Source organism: Pelophylax lessonae (genome assembly GCF_965119305.1).
Source record: "Pelophylax lessonae genome assembly, chromosome: 3".
Taxonomy (NCBI): Eukaryota; Metazoa; Chordata; class Amphibia; order Anura; family Ranidae; genus Pelophylax; species Pelophylax lessonae.
In genome coordinates this window covers 392021198-392046247 of record NC_138770.1, presented here as the reverse complement: position 1 = coordinate 392046247, position 25050 = coordinate 392021198, and the positions used below count along the sequence as shown (strand labels likewise).

General features: G+C 45.2%; 1 protein-coding gene across 1 annotated transcript in view; it reads right to left on the bottom strand.

Moving 5' to 3' along the window:
• QRSL1 (glutaminyl-tRNA amidotransferase subunit QRSL1) overlaps nt 1-25050 on the bottom strand; it is a 97587-nt gene that overhangs the window by 45223 nt on the left and 27314 nt on the right. Inside the window, exons 4-5 of the mRNA XM_082249923.1 lie at nt 23630-23726; nt 13835-14011 (exon numbers count right to left, since the gene is read on the bottom strand). Coding sequence (XP_082106049.1) covers nt 13835-14011; nt 23630-23726 — 274 coding nt within the window. The remainder of the gene's footprint in view (nt 1-13834; nt 14012-23629; nt 23727-25050) is intronic.

Here is a 25050-nt window from a genome sequence, read left to right as displayed (position 1 = left end):
CTGATTAGATGAAAGTGAATCTTGATGGACCAGATGGATGGACCTGTGGCTGGATCAGTAATGGGCACGAAGCTCCACTTGCACTCAGATGACAGCAAGGTGGAGGTGGGGTACGGGCTGGTAATAAATCAAGATGAGCTAGTTGGACGTTTTAGGGTTGAAAATGGACTCAAAATAAACTCTCAAACCTACTGACAGTTTTTAGAAGAGACTTTCTTCTTGTACAGTGGTACAGGAAAAAGTTTGCATCTTTCAAGAAGAACATGATATTTATGCAGGACAATGCTCAATCGCATGCCTTGAAGTACTCCACTGTGTGATCTATTAATTACCAATGACCCAGATCTAATCTCAGATGTAGTCCAGGATCAACTTGGGTTGTAACTTCTAGCGATCACAGGATGATCACATTTAAACGTAAATCACAAGATAGCAAGGCAAGACGGGAATATAAGAACCCTAAACTTCAGAAGGGCAAACTTTCCCAAACTGTGTTCAATGATAGAGAAAATAAATTGGGACCAAACCCTAGGAACACTGACCACAGAGGAAAAATGTGAATGCTTTAGGAACATATTAAACAAAAGTATCGCACAGTGCATTCCTATGGGAAATACATTTAGAAGAGCCAAGGCCAAACCAGGGTGGCTAAACCGTAATGTAAAAAAACGTATTATTAGGGGGGAAAAATGGTCTTTAAGAGACATAAATCGAAGGGGACTTTATCGGCTTTCCACCAATACAAGGAATCGAATAAGAAATGTAAATACAAAATCAAGAAGGCTAAAATCAGAGCATGTTGCACACATAATTAACGATGATGGGAGGATGGTTACAGAAGACACAGAGAGGGCAACTGTGTTAAATGCTTTCTTCTCCTCAGTCTTTACACACAGGAAAAGGAGGGGTATACTGACCATGACTGTATGGTTAGCAGTACTTTGCAGGACTTGCCGCTATGGCTAACAGAGGGTGAAATCATGAAAAGGCTTGATAACATTACACAAATAAATCACCAGGACCGGATGGCGTGCATCCGAGAGTACTCAAAGAACTCAGAAAGGTTACATCTAGATCACTGTTTCTGATCTTGCAGATAGTATTTTGACAGGGACTGTACCAGGTGACTGGAGGAAAGCTAACGTAATACCAATATTCAAAAAATATCCCGGGCAATTATAGGCCGGTCAGCCTCACGTTAATAGTATGTAAATTACTGGAAGTGATGATAAGGGACTATATCCAAGTATTTGCTAAAGTCAACAGTATCATCAGCAGTAATCAGTATGGGTTTTCAAAAGGAAGTTCTTGTCAGACCAATCTGTTAACATTCTACGAGGAGGTGAGCTGTGAGCTAGATAGGGGAGACCTGTGGATGTGAGACCTGTGGATGTGGTGTATCTGGATTTTGCTAAGGCATTCCATACAGTCCCCCACAAACAATTTACAAAATAAGGTCTGCAGGCTTAGACCACAAGGTTTGCTCCTGGATAGAAAACTGGTTAAAGGGGCGTGTCCAAAGGGTAGTAATAAACGCATACTCAGACTGGTCTGGAGTGATAATTGGGGTGCCCCAAGGCTCAGTCCTGGGACCAATTTTGTTCAATCTATTCATAAATAGCATCGAGGGGGGGATTGTTAGCTCAATCTCAGTTTTTGCAGATGACACAAAATTAAGCAGGGCAATAGCTTGACATCATGATGCAGAAATCTTACAGAATGACATTAACAAAATAACAGTGGGCAACTATGTGGCAAATGAGGATTAATGCAGAGAAGTGTAAAGTATTGCACTCGGGGACTAAAAACATAAACGCAAAATACGCGTTGGGGGGAACCTCTGTGGGGAATCAAGAATGGAGAAAGATCTGGGAGTCTTAGCAGAAGATAGACTAAGCAATAGCATGCAATGTCAAGCTGCAGCTGCCAAAGCCGGCAGAATATTGGCATGCATAAGGAAGGGGATATATTCCAGAGATAAATCCATAATCCTACCACTTTATAAAACTCTGGTCTGGCCACACCTGGAGTATTCTGTCCAGTTCTGGTCGCCAATCCTCAGAAAGGATGTGCTGGAACTGGAAAGAGTCCAAAGAAGGGCAACTAAGCTAATTAGGGGATTGGAGGACCTAAATGAGGAGCGTTTACAAGTGCTTGATTTATTCTCCCTAGAGGAGAGAGGCCTGAGATGGGACATGATAGCGATTTACAAATACCTCAACGGTGATCTAAGCATAGAAAAAACTATTCAGTTGCAAGGAGTGCAAGAGAACACAAGGCCATTCAATGCGATTAGAGGAGATGCGATTTAACCTCAGGCTACGCAAAGGGTTTTTTACAGTAAGGGCAATAGGATTGTGGAACTCGCTTCCACAAATGGTAGTAACTACGGGGAGTATGGCTACGTTTAAAAGACTTTTGGACATACATTTTCAAGATCAAAACATTCAGGGGTATGGGAAATGAATACGTCCACACACACCTACACAGGTTGAATTGGCGGGACTATTGTCTTTATTCAACTTCAACAACTATGTGTGGCTAGCCAGTAAAGGCCTTAAAAGAAGAAACAATAATGGCATGGCCCCCTTCCTCACATGCCCTAAATCCTATTGAGAACTTGTGGGCCCTTTTTAAACAGGAGACTTATGGTGAAGGAAAACCGTACACCTCTCTGAACAGTGTCCGGGAGGCTGTGGTGGCTGCTGCACAAAAAGTTGATCGTCAGCAGATCAAGAAACTGGCAGACTTCATGAATGGAAGGCTTATGACTGTTATTGAAAAGAAGATTGACTATAGTGGTCACTGATTTTTTTTTTTTTTTTTTAGAAATGTTTATTTGTAAATTTTGAGTTTTTTTGGTATTCTTAGAGTCCATTCACACTGCCGCGACTTGTCAGGCGACTTGTGTGCCCTCAAGTCGCTTGACATAACAAAAGCAATGTAAATCAATGAGAGCCGTCTTAATTGGCACTACTGAAGTCGCTCCGACTTCAGAAAAGGGTCCTGTACTACTTTGAGGCGACTTGCATCCGACTTGTCCCAATAGACTTCAATGGGAGTCGCCTCCAAGTCGGATCCTTATCTTATTTGAAGCGACTTGTGATCCGACTTTCCAGGAAGAAGAAGGAAAATTAACCAGGCATTCCCCACATTGCAGGCATGCCTACAGTTCCTATATACCATTATCTCTGCCTGGTCTGTATGAGTGGCACTGGTGGACACAGATAAGTGGCACTGGTGGACACTGATACGTGGCACTGGTGGACACTGATACGTGGCACTGGTGGACACTGATTCGTGGCACTGGTGGACACTGATTCATGGCACTGAAACGTGGCACTGGTGGACACTGATTCGTAGCACTGATACCTGGCACTGGTGGGCAGTGGCACTGGTGGACACTGATTCGTGGCACTGATACATGGCACTGGTGGACACTGATATGTGGCACTGGTGGACACTGATTCATGGCACTGAAACGTGGCACTGGTGGACACTGATTCGTAGCACTGATACCTGGCACTGGTGGGCAGTGGCACTGGTGGACACTGATTCGTGGCACTGATACATGGCACTGGTGGACACTGATATGTGGCACTGGTGGACACTGATTCATGGCACTGATACGTGGCACTGATACATGGCACTGGTGGACACTGATTCATGGCACTGGTGTACACTGATTCGTAGCACTGATACGTGGCACTGGTGGACACTGATTCGTGGCCCTGATACGTGGCACTGGTGGGCAGTGGCACTGGTGGACACTGATTCGTGGCACTGGTGGACACTTAGTGTGAGGAAAGGGATATGCAGTGTAGTTAGGGTACTATATACCACTATAGTTAGATTCAATAATCTAGTTTCTGTAGGGAAAGTGTTAAGTGTCAGGGTGACCGTAGTGTAGTTTAGGGTGAACTGACTGACTGCTATGCCAGGGTGACAGAACTCATCCATGTCAGAGTGATCGCCATAAGAAAAAGATCATTTTTCTAAGAATTATTAGTAGAGCAGGGATGGGGCTCCGCTCCTTTTATGCCAGGGTGACAGAACTCATCCATGTCAGGGTGACCGCCATAAGAAAAAGATCATTTTTCTTAGAATTATTAGTAGAGCAGGGATGGGGCTCCGCTCCTTTTACACCTGGGCGTTTTTGTTTCAGGCGTTTATTGGGCTTTTTTGTGGATGTCTTTGGAGGCAGGCATGACATCTGAACTTCTGTGTAGGGGTATATTATATACACACACACACACACACACACATATATATATGTATATATACACACATACACACAGGTGTGAAAGGAGCGGAACCCTATCCCTGCGCTACTGAAATTATTTGAAGGGATGGTGTTACCATCCTTTCACACCTATATGTGTGTGTGTGTATATATATATATATATATATATATATATATATATATATATATATATATATATATATATATATATATATATAATGTGTGTGTGTGTGTGTGTACCCCTATACAGAAGTTCAGATGTCATGCCTGCCTCCAATGTCGCCAAAAAAATGCCCAATAAATGCCTGAAACAATAAAAAGGCCCAGGTGTGACAGGAGCGGAGCCCCATCCCTGCGCTAATAAGAATTCTAAGAAAAATTATATTTTTTTTCTGGTTCTGGACATGCTACAGAGCTGAAACTTCACAGGTATACTTTTTAGACCCCCAGACACTAAATCCAAAGAAATCTAATTTTTTTTTTTAATAATTTTTTTAAATAATTGGCTCTCTATCAAAAACGACAATTTTTAAGAACTTTTTGTTGTGTGATTGAGCATGACCCAGAACCATCATATTCTGATTGGCCAAATACAAAGTCGTCTATAATACAAGTCGCGCTGAAGTCTCGCTGAAAGTTGCCCCTTATGAGGCGACTTTCTGGTCGCGGCAGTGTGAATGGAGTCTAACTCTAACAGGTGAAAACAAAGTAAGATGGGGAAATTTTCCTTTTTCATTTAGTTGCATAATAATTCTGCACACTAATATTTGCCCAATAATTGTGCACACAGATATTCTCCTAAGAAAGCCAAAACCTCACGTTTACTTTCTTAAATATTCCGATTTGAGGTTTATTAACATTTTGTATTGACCGAAAGCGCTGTAATTGTTCAATAATGAAATTAATCTTCAAAAATACGACTTGCCTAATATTTGTGCACACAATGTACAAAGAAATGTTTTCTTTTTTGTTTTGTTGCTGTCCCCATTGCTTCCTGCCCCTCTGGCCTCTTGACACCAGGGCAAGAATTAAGGAAAAAAGTCTACCTAATGGAGACATCCAAAATGAAAACATGAAAATTACATATTTTTTAATGGTGCCCACTTACATCAATGCAGCACGGCACGGCGTGATTCTGGAAAAGGGTCCTGTGCTACTTTGGTGATATTCCAGTGTGATTTTGGCCCCATAGAATAGGCAAACCACATCCAAAACACAACCCAGTCACACAACATAGTCACACTGAAAATTGGATCAAATCACAGCTGCATTAGTGTGAAACATAAATGCGGCACGTTAACACGGCAAAACTGACTTTTTTAACTGTCAGTTACTAGCCGTCAAATTTCAGCGTTCAGGAGAGGTTTTCAAACGTCCTGTGTACATGAAGCCTTACTGTTGAGAAGTATGAGCAATTCTTTTGAAACTTACAACTTCTATTTTAAAGTAGAAAGAGGAAATATTGGGGGCGTGGCCGGACGGAGACCGAGGCAGAAGTGTGTATCCAGAGCTCCGCCGGTCCTACGAATTAATCCACCTCAATCCTCAGCTTTGGCTGCTTTCTCGGGGGACATCGACACCTACCTAGGGTCCCCCACACCTGGAGAGCGTATTGGGCCAAAAAATTTGAATTTCGGACTACTTGGAGCCGATCGGCGATTGCGGCCTAGGCGGGTCCAGAAGCCGCGGACTCGCCTGAGGCGGCATCCGGCCGCGGACTTCCATCCATAGAGCTGACCCGGCTGCACACTGCGGGCCATCGCTGCTGCAGGAGACAAAACGGACCACCTGGAGCTGATTGATAACTGCGGCCTAGCCAAGGCCAGAAGCCGCGGACTCGCCTGAAGCGACCGCCGAGATCCGGTAAGGCCTACCCTCCTCCGGGCCCTCCTTCCTTCTTCCTCCTCCTGGATGCCCCCTCAGCCACTCATCCCCTCCTGCTCCTCACAGAAGGGCCCCCATTGACTCCACAAGCTTCCTACAGCATTGCTGTCCGCCATCTTGGCTGCAGAAGGGGACAGAGACTCTCAGCAGGCAGCGCACCTCTCACCCTAACTTGCAAGCACCCTTACTATAGATTTCTGCTGGCTGCCCTGCTGCTCACCAGCTAGCCCCTCTCTGGAATTCCAGGAAGATTTACACCTGTTGCACATGGCGGGAAACATGTAAGGAGGGGGCTCCCCCACCCGTCCACCCGATATAGCAGCATCTGAAGCAACCTTAAAGGCTCCACTTTGGAGGGGAGTGTCCTAGACATGGCGGAGTGAAGACATATTCTGAGCGAGCTCCAACCATCTCCCTCGATTTCAACGTAAATACCTACCTTACCCACGCTTGGCATGAACTCTGGCCGCCGTAGAAGACCACGGAAGTCGCTGCAACCATCCCCGAAGCCCGATCTCCACCGGTTCTTCCCTAAAACCCGATCGGCATCAGCCCGCGCTCACACGGCCGGACCGAGCGCTGTTCTCTCCCCCTCTGCCACCATGGCGGACACCCCACCGTCACCTGCTGCCTCAGTTCAGTCGGAGCCGTGGGCGTTGTCGGGCACTCCTCTCCCTCTTTGTTCCCCGCTGGGACCCTCGCAGCTGCCGCCGGGTCCCGGGATGGAAGCAGATCTGCGGGCCTTGATTCGGGCCTTGCCGACTAAGCAGGACATGGAGGCTTTAGTACAGCGAGTGGAGGAGGCCCACAAGAGGGATTACCAAGCTGTTCAAGCAGATCTTCAGCAGCTCTCAGAGCGGGTGACAGGGGGAGAGTCCTCTCTTTCAGCCTTGGAGGCCCGGGTGTCGCAGTTGGAGCAGGGACACAAGATACAGGCCCAATATGTGACCTCCATGCAGCTGAAAATGGAGGAGATGGAAGACCGCAGTAGGCGCAATAATCTCCGTCTGCGCGGTCTTCCCGAAGCCACTGAACAGGACTCACTTCAACCTACCCTGCTGTCCATCTGCCATAATCTGGTGCCGACTATCCCTCGGGCTGAACTGGAGTTTGACAGGGTTCACCGAGCTCTCGGCCCGCGCTCCATGGATGCGGACCGGCCCCGGGATGTTATCTGCAGACTCCATCATTACACCCACAAGGAACTGATCCTCCGGCAGGCCTGGGAATCCGGAGACATAGACTTTGACGGTGCTAAAGTTAAAATCCTCCCGGATCTGTCGAGAGCCACCTTGCAACGCCGGGCACTGATGCGCCCTCTTTTGGACAGGATCCGTCGCACGGGATGCACTTATCGCTGGGGATTCCCCATCTCCCTCACAGTACGCAAGGGATCGTCATCATTTACATTATCTCACCCGGAGGAGCTGCCAGATCTTTTTACCTTCCTCAATGTTGAGCCCATCCGGGTCCCGAACTGGCTCCAGCACCTACCAACCCCCCCTCGGCGGCCTCCGAACTCTTCCAACCGGGGCAGCGGCCTTCCGCCCCGCACCCCCAGAAGCCGGAGGAGACTGGTTCCTGAGACGCCGCAGGAGGTGAGAGAAGACTGACTTTCATGCTCTCCTCTGCTTTACTAACTGATGCCATGCCACCCTGGTCCGGTGCTATTGTTCCTCCCCGGCCGGTTGATGTGACGGCCGTTTGCCATCTCTTCCCATGTTTTTGGATGCCGGGCCTGCTTCACCCCGCCGTGGCCCTTGGCCCTCGATGGCCTGCTGTCACGCTGCCCTCCCCGTACCTGAGAGGGTCTTGTCCCCTGCCCTGTGACTTTCAACCCCGACGCTCCTGTTGCCCCCCCCCCTCCTCTACCTGGATATTCCTGTCCCCCTGCTTGGAGGACCCACGGAACATGCCGATGTCTCCTGGAGTGGAACCCCCCACCCTGTGCACTCGCCTAGACTGTCCCACCCACCCGTATCCGCACCTCGGTGGACCCCTGCTGTCCCGGGGAACCTTGGGGTCTGCTGGCCTGGGCTCCGCTGCGGTGTGCCTGATTCCTCTCTGTCCCAACACGGGAGGACATTGGTTACAGTGACTGTCTTTTGAGTTCCGTGCCGGCTGTTCCTGCGGACTTTCCAAGGTTCTGGTATACATCTCGTGATTTGCTTTTGCTGACCTACTTGACAGCTGGGTATGGAGTTATGTGGGGTCTGTTCTCGATGGGAGGGGGGGCTCTAGGGGGACGGCTGGTTTACATGGGGGGCCCGAACTCTGGGGGAGGATGGAGCTGTTTTCCCCTCTCCTCCCCTAGATGCTTCTTAACGGAGATCGGGCCGCTGCTGTTACTGCGGTCTCTTGGTTGGGTGCCCGTTGACGCCATTGGGAGAGTGCAGTCTTGTGCTGTGGGGGGGGGGGGGGGTGGCGTCCCTGCTCTGCTTGGGGGGGGGGAGGTCCCGGGCTACTGGGTTCCGTGTCCGGCATCACCATACATTGGGGTGGCACTTTGGTGCCTGCTTCTCGTAGTGTTTATGGTCGTGCCTGGTCGGTACCCAGTAGGGCTAGGCACGATATGTCCTGTTTCTAATGTTGGGTGGTTATGGCATCTCCTTACTGCGCTGGTTCCTTTTTTTTTTTTTTTTTTTTTTTCTTTTTTTTTTTTTTCTTCATGTTTAGATCTTGCGGCTGTCCCTGGGGTGCGCCTTGAGTGATTTCCTCGGGCTCATTCCTTGGACACACTGGGTTCTATGGTTTACTGCGATTGTATTTTATTTTTAATTTTTTTTTTTTTTTTTCTTTCTATTCACATTAATGTTATGGTATAATATGGTTTCATGCTGAGGGAGCTCTGGTACCGGAGCTCGACTCTCTCGCTGTGTTTGGTTCTACCCCCCACTTAGGCCTACACCCTAGAGGGTTCTCTCCCTTATTTGGGTGTCTCTATTGTCTTCTCCCTTTGTTTTCCTCCCCCTGCCAACGCTCTCCTCTATCCCTTCTTTTCTCCCTTCAGTAGACCGCGGCACACTACTCCCGTGTGACTGCACTCTCCCTGTCACCTACCCTCACTTCCCTGTCCCCCTCTTCCCGCCCCCTGCTGCTCTTTCCTACCTCCTCATACCCACTTTCTTACACCTGTCTGCTCCCTACCTGCTTCTACTTAACTCTCTGCCCCTACTGTTATGGATCCTGTTCGCGTGTCCACCTGGAATGCCAGGGGCCTTAATGTGCCCGAAAAGAGGCGAATGCTCATGGGTGACCTGCGGCGTTCGCGTTCCGACATCGCATTCATACAGGAGACCCACTTTCGCTCGGGAGGCTTGCCCTTCCTTCAGAACAGGTTCTTCCCTACTGCATATCACGCTACCAACAATGTCTCTAAGTCTAGGGGGGTATCCATCCTTCTTTCAAGTAATATCCCTTGGTCCCTGCTTGATAGGAAGACAGACCTGCACGGGCGTTTCCTCTTTCTCAAGGGACGTATCGGCGGCCAGCTGGTGACACTCGCCAATGTATATGCGCCAAACTCCCATCAAGACTCGTTTCTGCGGAAAACGCTGCTGTCTCTGATGGATTTTGCAGAGGGGAAGCTGATTGTGGGTGGCGACTGGAATCTACCCTTGGACCCATTGGTAGATACGTCTTCTGGGGTTTCCTCTGTCTCTCGGGGCACCCGGACGCAAGTTACCAAACTGCTTAGGGAACTTCAATTAGTGGACGCTTGGCGCATCCTGCATGCTGGGGAGCGCGATTACTCGTTCTACTCTAATCCCCATAACGTTTATTCCCGTATCGATTTCTTCTTGGTTCCCCACCGCCTTCTTTCCTCGGTGGTTGGTATAGAAATCGGTTCCATCACATGGTCAGATCATGCCCCGGTGACTATGGAGGTAAATCTTGGGGGACCCAACCGAGAGTCAGACTGGCATTGGAGACTGAATGAGAGTCTGCTACAAGACCCCGTGGTACTGGCGGACGTCTCCCAACAGCTCCAGTCCTATTTCCAACTAAACGTCACCCCGGACAGTGACCTGGGGGTGGTCTGGGAGGCCCATAAGGCCGTCATTCGGGGAGTACTGATCGCACATGGCGCACGCATCAAGAGAGATAGGGAAAAACAATTGACCAGACTTTTGGCGGATATCGCTCGCCTGGAGGACCAGCACAAGCGGCATATGGATGCTGCGTCAGGGGCTGAGTTATCGGGCCTACGGTCCCAGGTAGCGGAGTTGTTGAAATACCGCGCTAAAGCGGCTTTACAGCGTTGTAGGCGGTTCCATTATGAGTCTGGCGATAAATGTGGGCGCATGTTGGCCAGGGCCCTTAGGGAGCAGCGGTTGTCCTCATACATCCCTTTCGTGACTGATGCTGGCGGCCATAAGTTACATATGCCTAGGGAAATCGCCCAGCGGTTTGGGGACTTTTACTCGTCCTTATATCATTTACCCCGTGATCGGTCCCATGATGCTGCGGTCGCCTCCTACTTGGACTCGGTTGCTCTGCCTAGGTTCCCTTCACCGGAGCGTGAGGCTTTAGAGGACGACTTTACTGAGGACGAGCTCTCCATGGCCCTTAAGTCGACGAAAAAGGGTAAGGCCCCTGGACCAGATGGTCTGACAACACTTTATTACCAGCTGCTACAAGCCCATCTTTTCCCTCATATGCTCAAGGTGTTCAATGAGATCGGGAAATCCTCCTCCTTCCACGCGGACTCTTTACTGGCACACATCTCCGTGATCCCTAAGGAGGGGAAGGACCCCGCGGCCTGTGGGAGCTACAGGCCGATCTCTTTATTGAATGCTGATCTTAAGCTTTTCACCAAAATGGTGGCGTCTCGGCTGCAACCACTTCTCCCAGATCTGGTCCACTTGGACCAGGTCGGGTTTATCTCCTCCAGGGAAGCCAGAGACAACACCATCAGGGCCTTGAACATGATCCACCTTGCCAAGACCACCGGCACCCCCACGGTGCTACTCAGTACTGATGCCGAGAAGGCTTTTGATCGGGTGAGCTGGCCTTTCATGTTGGGGGTACTGCAGCGTTATGGTGCTGGCCCTCGCATGCTGGCCTGGATTGCAGGTGTTTATACGTGCCCACGCGCAATGGTGAAGGCGAATGGAGTATTCTCACGACCCTTTGGCATATACAATGGCACCAGACAGGGTTGCCCCCTTTCGCCCTTACTGTTCGCCCTTTCCCTGGAGCCTTTCCTGTCTAGGGTCCGCCTCAATGCTGATATCTCTGGACTCTCAGTGGGCTCCACCTCATATCAGGTCTCGGCTTACGCCGATGATCTTCTTTTTTCCCTGACCAACCCCCTGATCTCCCTACCTAACCTGCTCCGCGAATTTGAACTATATGGTGCAGTCTCGCACCTCAAGATCAACTACACTAAGTCTGCGGCAATGGGGATCTCTCTACCCGCCCGACTTTTGGACACCCTTAGCCACAGCTTTTCTTTTAAGTGGACTTCGTCTGCCCTGAAGTACTTGGGGACCCTTCTGCCTCCTGACCCAGCTAATGTGTTCCGGCTGAACTTTCCGCCTCTCCTAGCTGCCACGCGTGCTCTTCTAGACAAGTGGTCCTCCGGCCTGCACTCCTGGTTTGGGCGTTGCAGTATCCTTAAAATGTCTATCCTGCCGAAGTTTTTATTTCTGTTTCAGGCCTTGCCGGTGTTGATCCCTGCGGCCTTCTTTAAACAGGTGAATGCAGTTTTCACCAGATTTATCTGGGCTGGCCGTCGCCCCAGGCTTCGGGGGAAGATACTCACGATGCCTAAGGCTTACGGTGGGGTGGCAGCCCCTGATGTCCGACGGTACTACCAGGCTACCCATTTGAATAGACTGGTGGACTGGTGCAGACACTCTACCCTGAAATTGTGGACGACTCTTGAGATGTCCCAATGTCCTGTGCACCTCCCGGGCGCCCCGTGGCATGTCGGTTCGGTACCGATGGAGGTCCGACGACACCCCTTGATCGGCCCGACCCTCAGGGTCTGTGCTGCGGCCCTAGCCTTAGACGACTCCCGAAGGGTGGCCTCACCTATGTTCCCGATTCTGGGGAACCGAGCCTTCCCGTCGGGATGTGGTAGCGGGCGTTTCCGTACCTTGCTGGAGATGGGACGCTTCCGGGTGTCCCACTTCGGCTCTGGGGTGGCCTGGCCTTCCCTTATACAGCTGACGGCGGCTGACGGTCCCTTCATGCTCTCACGATGGCAGGCTCTCCAGCTGCTGCATTTTTTTCGAGAACTGGGTTCTCGCTCCTCCTTTGAGAGACCGCTGACTACTTTGGAAGCCCTCTTTTCATGTGATACCCCTCTTCCGCACGCTTTATCTCAAATCTATGCCTTGCTCTCGGAACCCAGAGATGACTTTGTTCTGCCCGGCATCCTGAAATGGGAGAAGGAGCTGCAAAGGACTTTCTCACTATCTCAGCGTAGGAATATTATCCGCTTCTCCCTGAAGTCCTCAATCTGTACTCGCCTCCAGGAGGTCAACTATAAGGTGTTGACACACTGGTACTATACTCCAACGAGAGTGGCGGGTTTCTTCCCGGAGGCATCGGACAGATGTTGGCAGTGTCGGAAGGACCGTGGGACGATGCTCCATGTTTTCTGGAGCTGCCCCTTGTTGAGCGACTTCTGGAGTCAGGTGAGAGAGGTATCCCAGCGGATGACTGACTATGTTCTCCGGGATGACCCGGCATTCTTTCTCCTCCACTGCTCCTCTCTTCAACCGGACCGCTACAAAAAATCGATTTTACGCCACCTCTTTAATGCGGCGAAGGCCTGCATAGGCGCATGCTGGAAGTCCACCGTTCCGCCGTCCACGCGGCTCTGGTTGTCTAGAATCAAGCAGATTAACGACTTTGAGGACCTGGTACTGACCTCGCAGGGCAGGAGGGAACTCTATACGGCTACGTGGGGCTGCTGGAATGAGTTTGTCCTGTCGGACGACGGCAGGGCGCTGCAGGGGGCCGCTTGCTGACCCACCGGACCTATGTAGCCGACACCTCGCACGGGATCCATCGGACCTCTTTCCCTTCCTATTTCTGCCTGCTCTCCCCCCCTCTTTCCCCTTGCTGCTCTGTGGTAGGCGCCCGACCAGCTTTGCCTGCTGGCTCCTACTGTCTTCCCCTGAATCTTGCCCTGCCCTTCCTAGTCCCCCTTTCCTGGATACTCCTTTACTCACCTCTTGGCCCCTTTGTCCTCCCCTTATGTGATCCATGTCTTTTCCCAATGTGTTGTAAGCCCCCCCTTTTTTTTTTTTTTTTTTGTTTTGGGTTTCTTAGTGAGAATAGTTTATTTTCAGTTATCTCCTTGTTTACATTACTCATTATCTGGCATTGCCCTGCTGTGAGATGTTCCATACTGAGTGTGGATCTACTGTAGTCTTCAAACGCTTCTGAGGATCGTACTGCTTTTTAATGTCCTTTGATGACGAAAGTAGATCTGATGTTTAATGTTTTTACTGTCTGGCATTGTTATATTGCTGCACTGTAATCATCTTTCTCACTAGCCTAATGTATTTTGGTTTTGTACGCTTCAACGCGGCTGTGTTTGAATGTATGTATCTTACTTGTACTCTTTCTTACCTTTAATAAAAACTAATTTGAAAAAAGAAAGAGGAAATATTACAGCCCACATATTAACCATAATTAATCATGACAGCATATGAGAAAAAAAAAAAAAAAAAAGTCTTCATTACTCACGCACAACAAGATCCACAAGACACAGCCACGGCACTTCCCCCTGAACTTCCTCCTGCGATAACCCAATCAGAATCTTCATCGACAACGGCACAAGATGCTGCTCTTTTCTCTCTGTATTGTTTTGAATAGCTCCATGGGTTCTTCACTGGGCCAAATATGCTATCAGTACTTCCAGACCTAGATAAAAAAAAAACTTTAGATCTAAAATTGGAAGCATAAAAACAGTTTACCATATTTTACCTTCAGCATAACCCTGTAGTGTAAGCTCTAATGAGCATGGCTCTCCGATTCCTCCTATATTGAATTGTATTGTAAGTGTACTGTCTGCCCTCATGTTGTAAAGCGCTGCGCAAACTGTTGGTTCTATATAAATCCTGTATTAGAATTATAATAATATGAATAATAGAGTACTAAGAAATTCCTATCTATATAAAATATAGGTTAACATATCCAGACTTTATAGGTTCTCGGCAAGGCACGCAGACAGCATTTTATATTACATATATATATATATATATATATATATATATATATATATATATATAATGTGTGCACTGAGCACCGACAGGCTGACTCCCCACCCCTTCAACCTCTGCAGCAATGCTGGCAGCATTTATAAGTCTATTTCCCAAAGACAACCTCTGGATATAATGCTGTTCTGAGTGGAACTTGTCAACCTGTCCTCTTAAACCATTGTATGGTCTTGGCCACCGTGCTGCAGCACAGTTTCAGGGTCTTGGCAAACTTCTTGTAGCCTAGGCCGTCTTTATGTAGTGCAACAATTCAGATCCACCGAGAGTTCTTTGCCATGAGGTGCCATGTTGAACTTCCAGTGACCAGTATGAGAGAGTGGGAGCGATAACACCAAATTTAACACACCTACTCGCCATCCCCACCTGAGACCTTGTAACACTGAGTCACATGACACCGGGGAGAGAAAATGGCTAATTGGGCCCAATTTGGACATTTTACTTTAGGGGTGTAATCACTTTTGATGCCAGCGGTCTAGACAATAATGGCTGTGTGTTGACTTATTTTGAAAGGACAGCAAATTTTCAAGATGTACAATTACTACTTTACATTGTAGCAAAGTGTCCTTTCTTCAGTGTTGTCAGATGAAAAGATATAATAAAATATTTACAAAAATGTGAGGGGTGTACTCAAAAAAATTAAAGGAACACTTTAAGAACACATCAGATCTCAATGGGGAAAAATATCATGCTGGATATCTATACTGATATGGACTGGGTAATGTGTTAGGAATGAAAGGATGCCACATTGTTTGATGGAAATGAAAATTATCAACCTAAATTATCAACCTACAGAGGGCTGAACTCAAAGACATCCCCAAAAATCAAAGTGAAAAAAATGATTCAGCAGGCTAGTCCATTTTGCTAAAAATGTTATTGCAACTCAAATGGTACTCAGTGGTTTGTATGCCCCCCACGTGCTTGTATGCATGCCTGACAACATTGGGGCATGCTCCTAATGAGACAATGGATAGTGTCCTGGGGTATTTCCTCCCAGATCTGGACCAGGGCATCACTGAGCTCCTAAACAGACTGAGGTGCAACATGGTGGAGTCGAATGGAAACAATGTTACAGAGGTGTTCTATTGGATTTAGGTCAGACGAGCGTGGGGGCCATTCAATTATATCAATTCCTTCATTCTCCAGGAACTGGCTGCATACTCTCGCCACATAAGGCGTTGTCCTGCACAAGGAGAAACCCAGGACCTCAGGATTGTCTAGCCTGTAGAGGTCTATGACTCCCTCCATGGATATGTCTCCCCAGACCATCACTGACCCACCACCAAACCGGTCGTGCTGAAGGAGGTTACAGGCAGCATAACGTTCTCCGCGGCTTCTCCAGACCCTTTCAGGTCTGTCACGTGCTCAGAGTAAACCTGCTCTCATCTGCAAAAAGCACAGGCCGCCAGTGGCGGACCTGCTAATTCTGGTGTTCAATGGCAACTGGCAATCGAGCTGCACGGCGCAGGGCAGTGAGCCCTCAGGCCTGACGTCCTCTAGTGGGCCCTGTGCTCACTGCCCTGCGCCGTGCAGCTCGATTGCCAGTTGCCATTGAACACCAGAATTAGCAGGTGAAGTCTGTTTTTGACTGTTTGGTCAGAGACATTCACACTAGTGGCCAGCTAGAGGTTTTTGTAGGGATCTGGCAGTGCTCATCCTGTTCCTCTGTGCACAAAGGAACAGATACCAGTCCTGCTGATGGGTTAAGAAACTTCTACAGCCCTGTCCAGCTCTCCTAGAGTAACTGTCTGTCTCTTGAAATCTCCTCCATGCTCTTGAGACTGTGCTTGGAGACAAAGCAAACCTTCTGGCAATGGCACATATTGATGTTCCATCCTGGAGGAGTTGGACTGCCTGTGCAACCTCTATAGGGTCCAGGAATTGCCTCATGCTATCAGTAGTGGCCCGGACCCTGGCCAAATACAAAACTAGTGAAAAATAGTCAGAAAAAATTAGTAGAGAGAAAAAAAAAGTTTCAGTGGCCTCCACCTGTAAAACATTCCTGTTTTTTGGGGGGTTGTCTCACTGTTGCCCATTTAGTGCACCTGTTAATTTAATTAACACCAAAGTAGCTGAAATGGATTAACAACCCCCTCTGCTACTTAACTGACCAGATCAATATCCCAGCAGTTTAATTGACTTGATGCTGTACTCTCATTAAAAAGTGTTCCTTTAATTATTTTGAGCAGTGTATATTTACACACACAGCTAAAGTATTAATTTCCATACGTCACCACTTCCACATCACATACAGACATCTTCACACAAGCCAACTGAGTATGTTTATATATGGAGTAGAAACCGATAAAGTTAGCCTTTGGTAAGATGAGCAAGTATGCAATATGGAAACTCAAACCAGTATGTCTATGGAATACTGAAAACAGGGCACCTAAGGAAACACATACCAAGTTGTTTCCCAATGTAATCCAATTTCATGTACAACTTCTAAAAAAGTTAAAGCACTATTAAACCCAAAAATGTTATATATTGCAGCTTATCAGTCATTCAATATTGTGGCTGCATTAATTTTATTTAGGCTTTTCCCCCTCTGTTTCACCTAGTGATCTGACCAGTAACACACCACCTGTATGAGAGTGCCTCCACCCTAGACGAAGAAGCAACAGAGACACCTTTGGACAGCAGCATTGTCAGTCAGTCTGGGGGGAGGGGAATGTTAGATGTACTAGCAGATTTAGATCAGGGATTCTCAAACTACGGCCCTCCAGCTGTTGAGGGACTTCAAGTCCTATGTGGCATTGTAAAACTCTGACATTCACAGATATGACTAGGCATGATGGGAATTGTAGTTCCTGAACAACTGGAGGGCCATAGTTTGAAGACCCCTGATTTAGATACTCTGACAAACTGAAGCCAAACTCCAGCTAATACTTTATAGGCGGTTACAGCAGCAGTTTGGGGATAAAGGTTTTACATAAATAAAAGCTGACTATCGTAAGTATCCTTGTCAGTGTTATAAATGGTTTGTCTTAAACCTCTAACTGCTACATTTGCAAAACAGCTTGTTCTGTTGAAAAAACAGACTTTCCAGCTCAACTAGAAACATTCCTTCTAATTTTGGAGTTGATGCTTGCCCCTACCACAACTTTTCTTCCCCACTATAGTTTTTGATTTCCGTTTAATTGAGGGATCATCCTGACCTACATATTGTCTGCGACTAGGCATCCTCTATGGAAAACTTCCTGAAGTTCTACTGAGTATTAGACAGATTAATATTGAAGATAATGGACCCTTTGGGTCAGTTAAGTCAGAAGGGACCTCAACATCAACTTTCTATTCAGCACTCAGGGACTAGTTCTGTTTATGTATTCTGTTCGGTTATGATACGTTTTTTTGAAACTGTGACCAGTTGATGGTCTGCTGTGTTTTTATATCTTTTTTTAAATGCGCTTTATTTGTTTACTATAAACATAACAAAAAAAATTGCAAACAGTACTACTGACCTAGATCACCAGGTGAAAATAAAGAAAAGAAAGCTTAAAAAGAAAACGAAAGCAGCCATAACATCTAAGAATTAGTGAGCTGCAATATTATTAATATTATTAGTCAGGATTTATGTAGCACGGACAGTTTACGCACGCTTTACAACATGAGGTAAGACATTACAATTCCAATACAGTAGGAATCGGAGAGCCCTATAATAAAATGTAATACCGCTTTGGCTGTCTTTTTTTGTTTTAGAAATTTTGAAAGTCACTAACCAGAATAAGTATGCAGACTAGAAAATGTTCCTTGGCCATGCTCAGTTATGGCTTAGGTACATAGACGACATGTTACTGCTATGACAAGGGATCCCAGAGATCCTGAAAACCCTCATGTGTGAACTGAATTCCCAACAATAGGAACATCAATTTAACCTTCACCTAAGACAGCCATCAGATTTCATTCTTGGATCTTTGGATATGCATAAATGATGGCATGCTCACCACAAAGACATACAGGAAGAAAACAGCTGCCAACACCCTTCCGGAAGCAACCAGTCATCACACACAATCACTAATAAGGGCAAATACTAACCTACAAATACTGATTATAGGAAAGAAGCTACTGAGCTTTATGGGAGATTCAAGGAAAGAAAATACCCACACAGACTGCTGAGGAATTAAAAAAAAAAAAAAAAAATGGGCTTTCTTGAGACCAAGAGAGGAGCTACTCATGAAGCAAAGAAAACATGCTGATGACATGTTCATCCCTCAGATCAGGTGAATCCGTACTCCTAATGTGCTGGTACAGTATTAACCTTACCAGTGAGATCCCGATGATTCGTTTTTATCTGAATTATTAGACAAAGAGCTTTGACTTAGTTTTGGATTTCCAGATCTACATGTTTGTTCTAGGTCACCCCCTAAACGTACTGAAGCCAGAGACAGCAAGGCACTTAGTATTTTCAGGAGATCATTGTTGGAATCCTCTACATTTCTGTTATTACAGGGTCCTTTTACAACCAAATGGCCTTGTTGACAGGAACCTTTTTTTACAAAAACCTGATTTCTTGTCCAACACTGCATCATTTTATTTATTTCTGTGGCCCCAATATTAAACACATATGCAACTCCAAAAATTAGAAGAAGAACATCAAAAAAGTAATTTCAGTAATTCAAAAAAGCGAAACTCATTATATAGATTCATCACACACAGAGTTATATATTTCAAGCATTTCCTTCTTTTAATTTTGATGATTATGGCTTACAGCTAGTGAAAACCTAAAAGTCAGTATCTCAGAAAATTAGAATATTGTGAAAAGGTTCAATATTGTAGACTCATGGTGTCACGCTCTAATCAGCTATTTAACTCAAAACACCTGTAAAGCTTTCCTGAGCCGAAAATTAGAATATTGTGAAAAGGTTCAATATTGTAGACTCATGGTGTCACGCTCTAATCAGCTATTAAACTCAAAACACCTGTAAAGCTTTCCTGAGCCTTTAAGTAGTCTTTCAGTCTGGTTCAGTACACAATCATGGGGAAGACTGCTGACTTGACAGTTGTACTGAAGACAGTCATTGGTACCCTTCACATAAGTCACAAGAGGTCATTGTTAAAGAAGCTTGCTGTTCACAGAGTGCTGTATCCAAGCACATTAATGGAAAGTTGAGTGGAAGGAAAAGAAATGTGGGAAAACAGGTGCACAAGCAACAGGGATACCCGCAGCCTTTACAGGATTGTGAAGAAAAGGCCATTCATGAATTTGGGGGAGATTCAAGGAGTGGACTATGGCTGGTGTCAGTGCTTCAAGAGACACCACACAGCTGTATCCAGGACATGGGCTACAACTGTTGCATTCCTTGTGTCAAGTCACTGCTAAACCATAGACAACGTCAGAATTGACTTTCCTTGGCTAAGGAGAAAAAGAACTGGACTGTTGCTCAGTGGTCCAAAGTCTTCTTTCGGATGAAAGTAAGTTTTGCATTTCAATTGGAAATCAAGGTCCCAAAGTCTGGAGGAAGAGTGGAGATGCACAGAATCCAAGTTGCATGGGATCCAGCGTGAAGTTTCCACAGTCAGTGACGATTTGGGTTGCCATGTTATCGGCTGGTGTTGGTCCAATTGTGTTTTATCAAGTCCAAAGTCAGCACAGCCCTCTACCAAGAAATTCTATAGAGCACTTCATGAATCTCTCTGCTGTTAAGCTTTATGGAGATGCTGATTTTATTTTCAAGCAGGACTTGGATCCTGCCCACACTGCCAAAAGTACCAATACCTGGTTTAATGATCATGGGATCACTGTGCTTGATTGGCCGGAAAACTTGCCTAATCGAAACCCTATAGAGAATCTGTGAGGTATTGTTGAGAGGAAGATGAAACACCAGACCCAACAAAGCAGACAAGCTGAAGGCCACTGTCAAAGCAACCTGGGCTTCCCTAACACCTTAGCAGTGCCACAGGCTGATCATCTCAATACAAATAAACAAGCTGGGCTAAAAATATGTGAAATAATATCACCCAATCATGAGAAATATAAATATAAATGAATAAAAGAAAATAAAAAATGTGTAAATAAATTGTGCAGATACATTTTACACAAAAAGGATATTCATATAGTGAAATGAATAATTGATCAAAATATGTGAAATTATATCACCCAATCCTGAGTAATATAAGTAAATAAATAGATGTGCAGATTAAATATAGTGAAATAATGAATTCAAAATCAGGTGAAATAAAGTTCATAAAGTCTCTTAATCCAGAAGATCCCAAAAGATAGTGAATGCAGATTCCGATATTCACTAAAATTCACCAATTGTGCAGTGACCGCCACCAGTGGTACAAACTGCTTACCAGAGATAAATGAATGCAAGCCAAAAAGGGGGGTATCACTCAGGATCTCAAGGCATCAAAGGCAATCCAAGAATGAAAACTCAACTCCACCTCCAGGGCTTGGACAATGATCATAGATAATGGGAAATCCACCATCAAGCCACATACATGTGAATAAAAATAAACTGTCCCATAGCGTAAAACTGATAATTTATTAAAGGAAATAAAGGTAATGCACTTACAATCTGAAGGAAGGGAGTGCGCATATACAGTATAACACACAAGCCGCCGGCCGGTCGGCTCTTGCGCCCGCCCTTCTTCTCAATCCGGTGACATCAGCACGCCACGACCGACGTACGTTTCGGCAGAAATTACATTATCAAGGTGATCATTTCAATGCCACGCCGTATTGATGCAGTAATTCATGCAAAAAGAGCTCCGACCAGGTATTGAGTGCATACTATACTGTACATGGACATACTTTTCAGCAAGCCAACATTTTTCTATCAAAAAATCCTTTTTTTTTTGGTCTTATGTAATATTCAAATTTTCTGAGATACTGAATTTTTGGTTTTCACTAGCTTTGGTTTTCACTAGCCATAGTCATCAAAATTAAAAGTATGAAAAAATTGAAATATATCACTCTGTGTGTAACGCATTTATAGAACATATGAGTTTTACTTTTTGAATTTATTTACTGAAATAAAAATAACTTTTTTTATGGTATTCTAAGTTTTTAGATGCACCTGTATATGCATTGAGCTAAAGGTTTGGGAATGTTATACTTATATGCATTTTTTTTATTAATGCCTATGTTTTTGTTCCTGGGTAAAACGATCTTTTGAAGCAAAAATCACATATGATGCAATAAAACAAGCAAAACATATTAGACCAACAACATGTACAACTAAACTTTAAAGAAAATAGTCTCCAGGCGTATTCAGTTAAAGTGTCACTAAACCCACATCATAAAAAAACTATCAATAAATGCTGTATTACATGCTTTTCATACTCCGTCACTATAAGATTTCTTTTCTGTAGTCTGCAAAAAACCTGGTTGATCCTGCCGCTCTCTATCTCCACCTTCTTTTCATGTCGCCAATTCAGCTTGAGATTTTGCAGCTGGGGTAGCAACTCTGCACATGCTCAGTTTTCAGTGAGTTTCTATGTTGAGCATTTCCTCCCTGTCACATCTGAGCAACTGATGTGAATAAAGAGTCACACATGTGGGCGCATACACAGTGGTAAAATGACAACCCACTACCTCCATCCTCCTCCATGCTCACTAACCAGCTAAACCTAATGGGGTGAATATTATGTAGATTGTTGGAAGCTTCACCTCCCTCTTATTCTATGACACAGCCTGGAAGGGTGTGGCACAGCCTTTGACTGGCAGAAATCCACCCACACCAGGTTATTTCCACAAAATAATAAAGATTTGATTTCAAATATATATTTGTATGGCAATTTAAAAGAGTTTATTGATATTTTTTTTTTTTTTTACTCTGTATTTTATTTTTATTTTGATTATGTGACCAGCAGCAGAGACCTAGAAGCTCCTCCTGCCTATGTTTCCATGCAGACATGCTGGGAAAGATTTGGGTCATGTGACAGCTGCATATCGATTAGGAAAAAGGAACTTGGGGTGTTTTTTTAATTAAAATAATCACAATGCCATCATCAATATATAGAAATAGAAAGGACAATGTAAATTAAACAGTGTGTTTAGTTTAGTATCACTTTAGGCTAAGTGCAATTTGCCAACAAATAAAAATGTATCTTCCTCGGATTACATTAGCAGAAAGGAAGCTAATAGGTTGCTTTAGGTTACTTCACTCAGCACTTCATTACTATATTTTGTTCAGCTTTCTAGAATAAGAATACCTGTCTTCTTTCAAATTAACAGATGAAGTTTAGTAAGTGCAACCTTAAAATGCATCTAATTACTCCCAGTAGAGAATACTAAAGCAAAGCTACCTGACACTGATTCATATCAGTCATAAAAACATTAAATATTTATAATGAATCCCAGAGAAAAGTGTTTCCTGTGCTAGGACAGCCAGTATTTTCCTCATAAAGAATTGACAAGTGTGCTTTCCCATGGAACAAGATAAGCCAGTTCAGCTTGCTGTTCTAGAGTTCTGATAAGCTTGGAGATTTGATCTGTGCAGCCAGCCATTAGAATCCCCTGAACTTGGCACCATGGAAGTAGTCTGCGATCACAGTGCACTGGACTAAATTATTCTTTCATGAATAACATACCACCTGCTACTGTTTTCCTACACAAATGAAACCATCACATTCAAAGCGCTATAAAGGATACATTGGCAAGTAGATCATGTAATGTCACCCACATGATCTTGTTCTGTGGTTAATAGGTGCGAAAAGAATAGTTAACGTAATAAAATTATTTTACTTGAATGCAAAGTCAATGCCATTGACTAGTAGCCACAATATTACTTTAAAATCATGTAGTTTACTGAGGAGTTGTAAAATATGAAATGGACCTCCATTCTAAGCTGGCTAATAACATGTTTTTGTCATCCATAGCAACCAGAATCTTTCATTCTTCCAGGGCAGATTAAAAGGCCAATTCCATCTGAAACTGATCGTTTAAATGTGTGTGGTTACTTATAATTTGAATCATATGCTGCCTTCTTGTATTTCTCTGGGACTTTAATAGTAAATATCCTCACTCAGAATTTCCACGTTTGCCCAACTCCCATGGTATTTACAAAGCTAAATTAGAATATCACATTTGCCCAGTAGAATGTGCAAAACACACCATACACATGCAAGAGCAAAACCGTTAAAAAGGTAACCAAGGCACACAACTACCACACACAGAGCTCAGCCAATTTCAGTTCTGCATGGAGCAGACCTTTAAATAAAGGGAACAATCTATTTGATTTTTAAAGAAAAACAGGAAGAGTCCCTACACTAAGAAACTAACATTCAGTTTAACAAAGAGAATTAGGAACAGAATACATACCCCATAGCAAATTCATCAAGGTTAGTTTTCCCCATGAGCACTGCTCCTTGATCAAGTAATTTCTGCACAACGGTGGCATTATAGGGAGGAATGTAACCTTAAAAATATGATAATGTTAATCAAGTTTAATCTTACTTTGTTGGATTTTTGTTGTTACACAAATACAAAGGAAACAATAAAGAGGATAACAGAAGGATCATAAGGTTCAGGCTTAGATCCGTAATCAATACAGTACATACAGTATATCAATATCAGTAAGTTATATATACACTGGTACATAAGGCAAGTACTACACGGTAATTCCTTGATAGGTAGATAACTAAGGAGCATAATCACCCTAGTAAGTGGGGTGTAACATAGGCAATCGTCTAACTTTGCATAGGATGAAGTTTCAATGGTATGCTTATACCAGCAACATAGGAAACATTGTGGTGGGTAGGAAAGTGCGCTGATTCAATATAGGGTGTGCTGCTACCTTAGAGTGTATGTTGTAGAATAGGTAAAGAAATCAGGTGCGCTGCCCTAGTGCATATGTGCAACATACAAAATGATGTAAACAAATAATGCAATAATAATGCAAAAAAATGAAAACGTATGCAAATCGTGTAAAACAAAAAATGTCCAGAAGGTGACTAGTGATACACCAATGTGCAATAAACGTCCATATTATAAGTCCATAAATAAAGTGCAAAAAATGGTGACAAAAACTTCCAGCTTGGGGAAAGGTGAACTGTGATTGGAAGGTGCAAAGTCCCACCACCAGCTTGGCCTCTTACCAGAAGTTAAACGTTAAGGGCATATATGAATATGACCGCTCCAAAGGTCATGCAGCCAGGTAGAAAAGTTCCCAGAAATACAGAAGGCACTCTGACACACTCGTGCTCCCTAGACTCTTACCGGACAAAAGCCAAACAAGAAGCCTGGTTCTATGGTGATGAGTGGTCCTGCCGGGGGTTACTGGACTCTAGGATGGCTGATGTAGTTGCTTGTGTCCAAGAGGAACAGACCCAGTCAGAAAGCCTGACGAAAGAAGATCCTGCCAGAGGTGGCTAGACTCTGATTGGCTGCTATAACTCCTTAGTCTGGTCGACCTCAATAATAGGGGACACAACAGAGGGGACCGCAATGGTGCATTACCAACAGTAGATTTTTATTAAAACAAATGGTTGCACTTACAGTTGTGAAGACAATAATAGCGAGTTCCCTCACGGAGGAGCTGTATGGCGGGGTCCGCCTGCAGTGCGGACCGCTGCCTGGTCTAGATGTGATGACGCGGCGCCTCCTCTCTGACGCGTTTCTCCCGATAGGGCATCCACTTAGATAGGAGGTAGAGCCAGCGCCATCACTACCGCCATTATATATGCCCTGTAGCAAGTACTTCCGGGGTTCGGGACCCTCCCCTTCTTACCTGTAGACTGGCC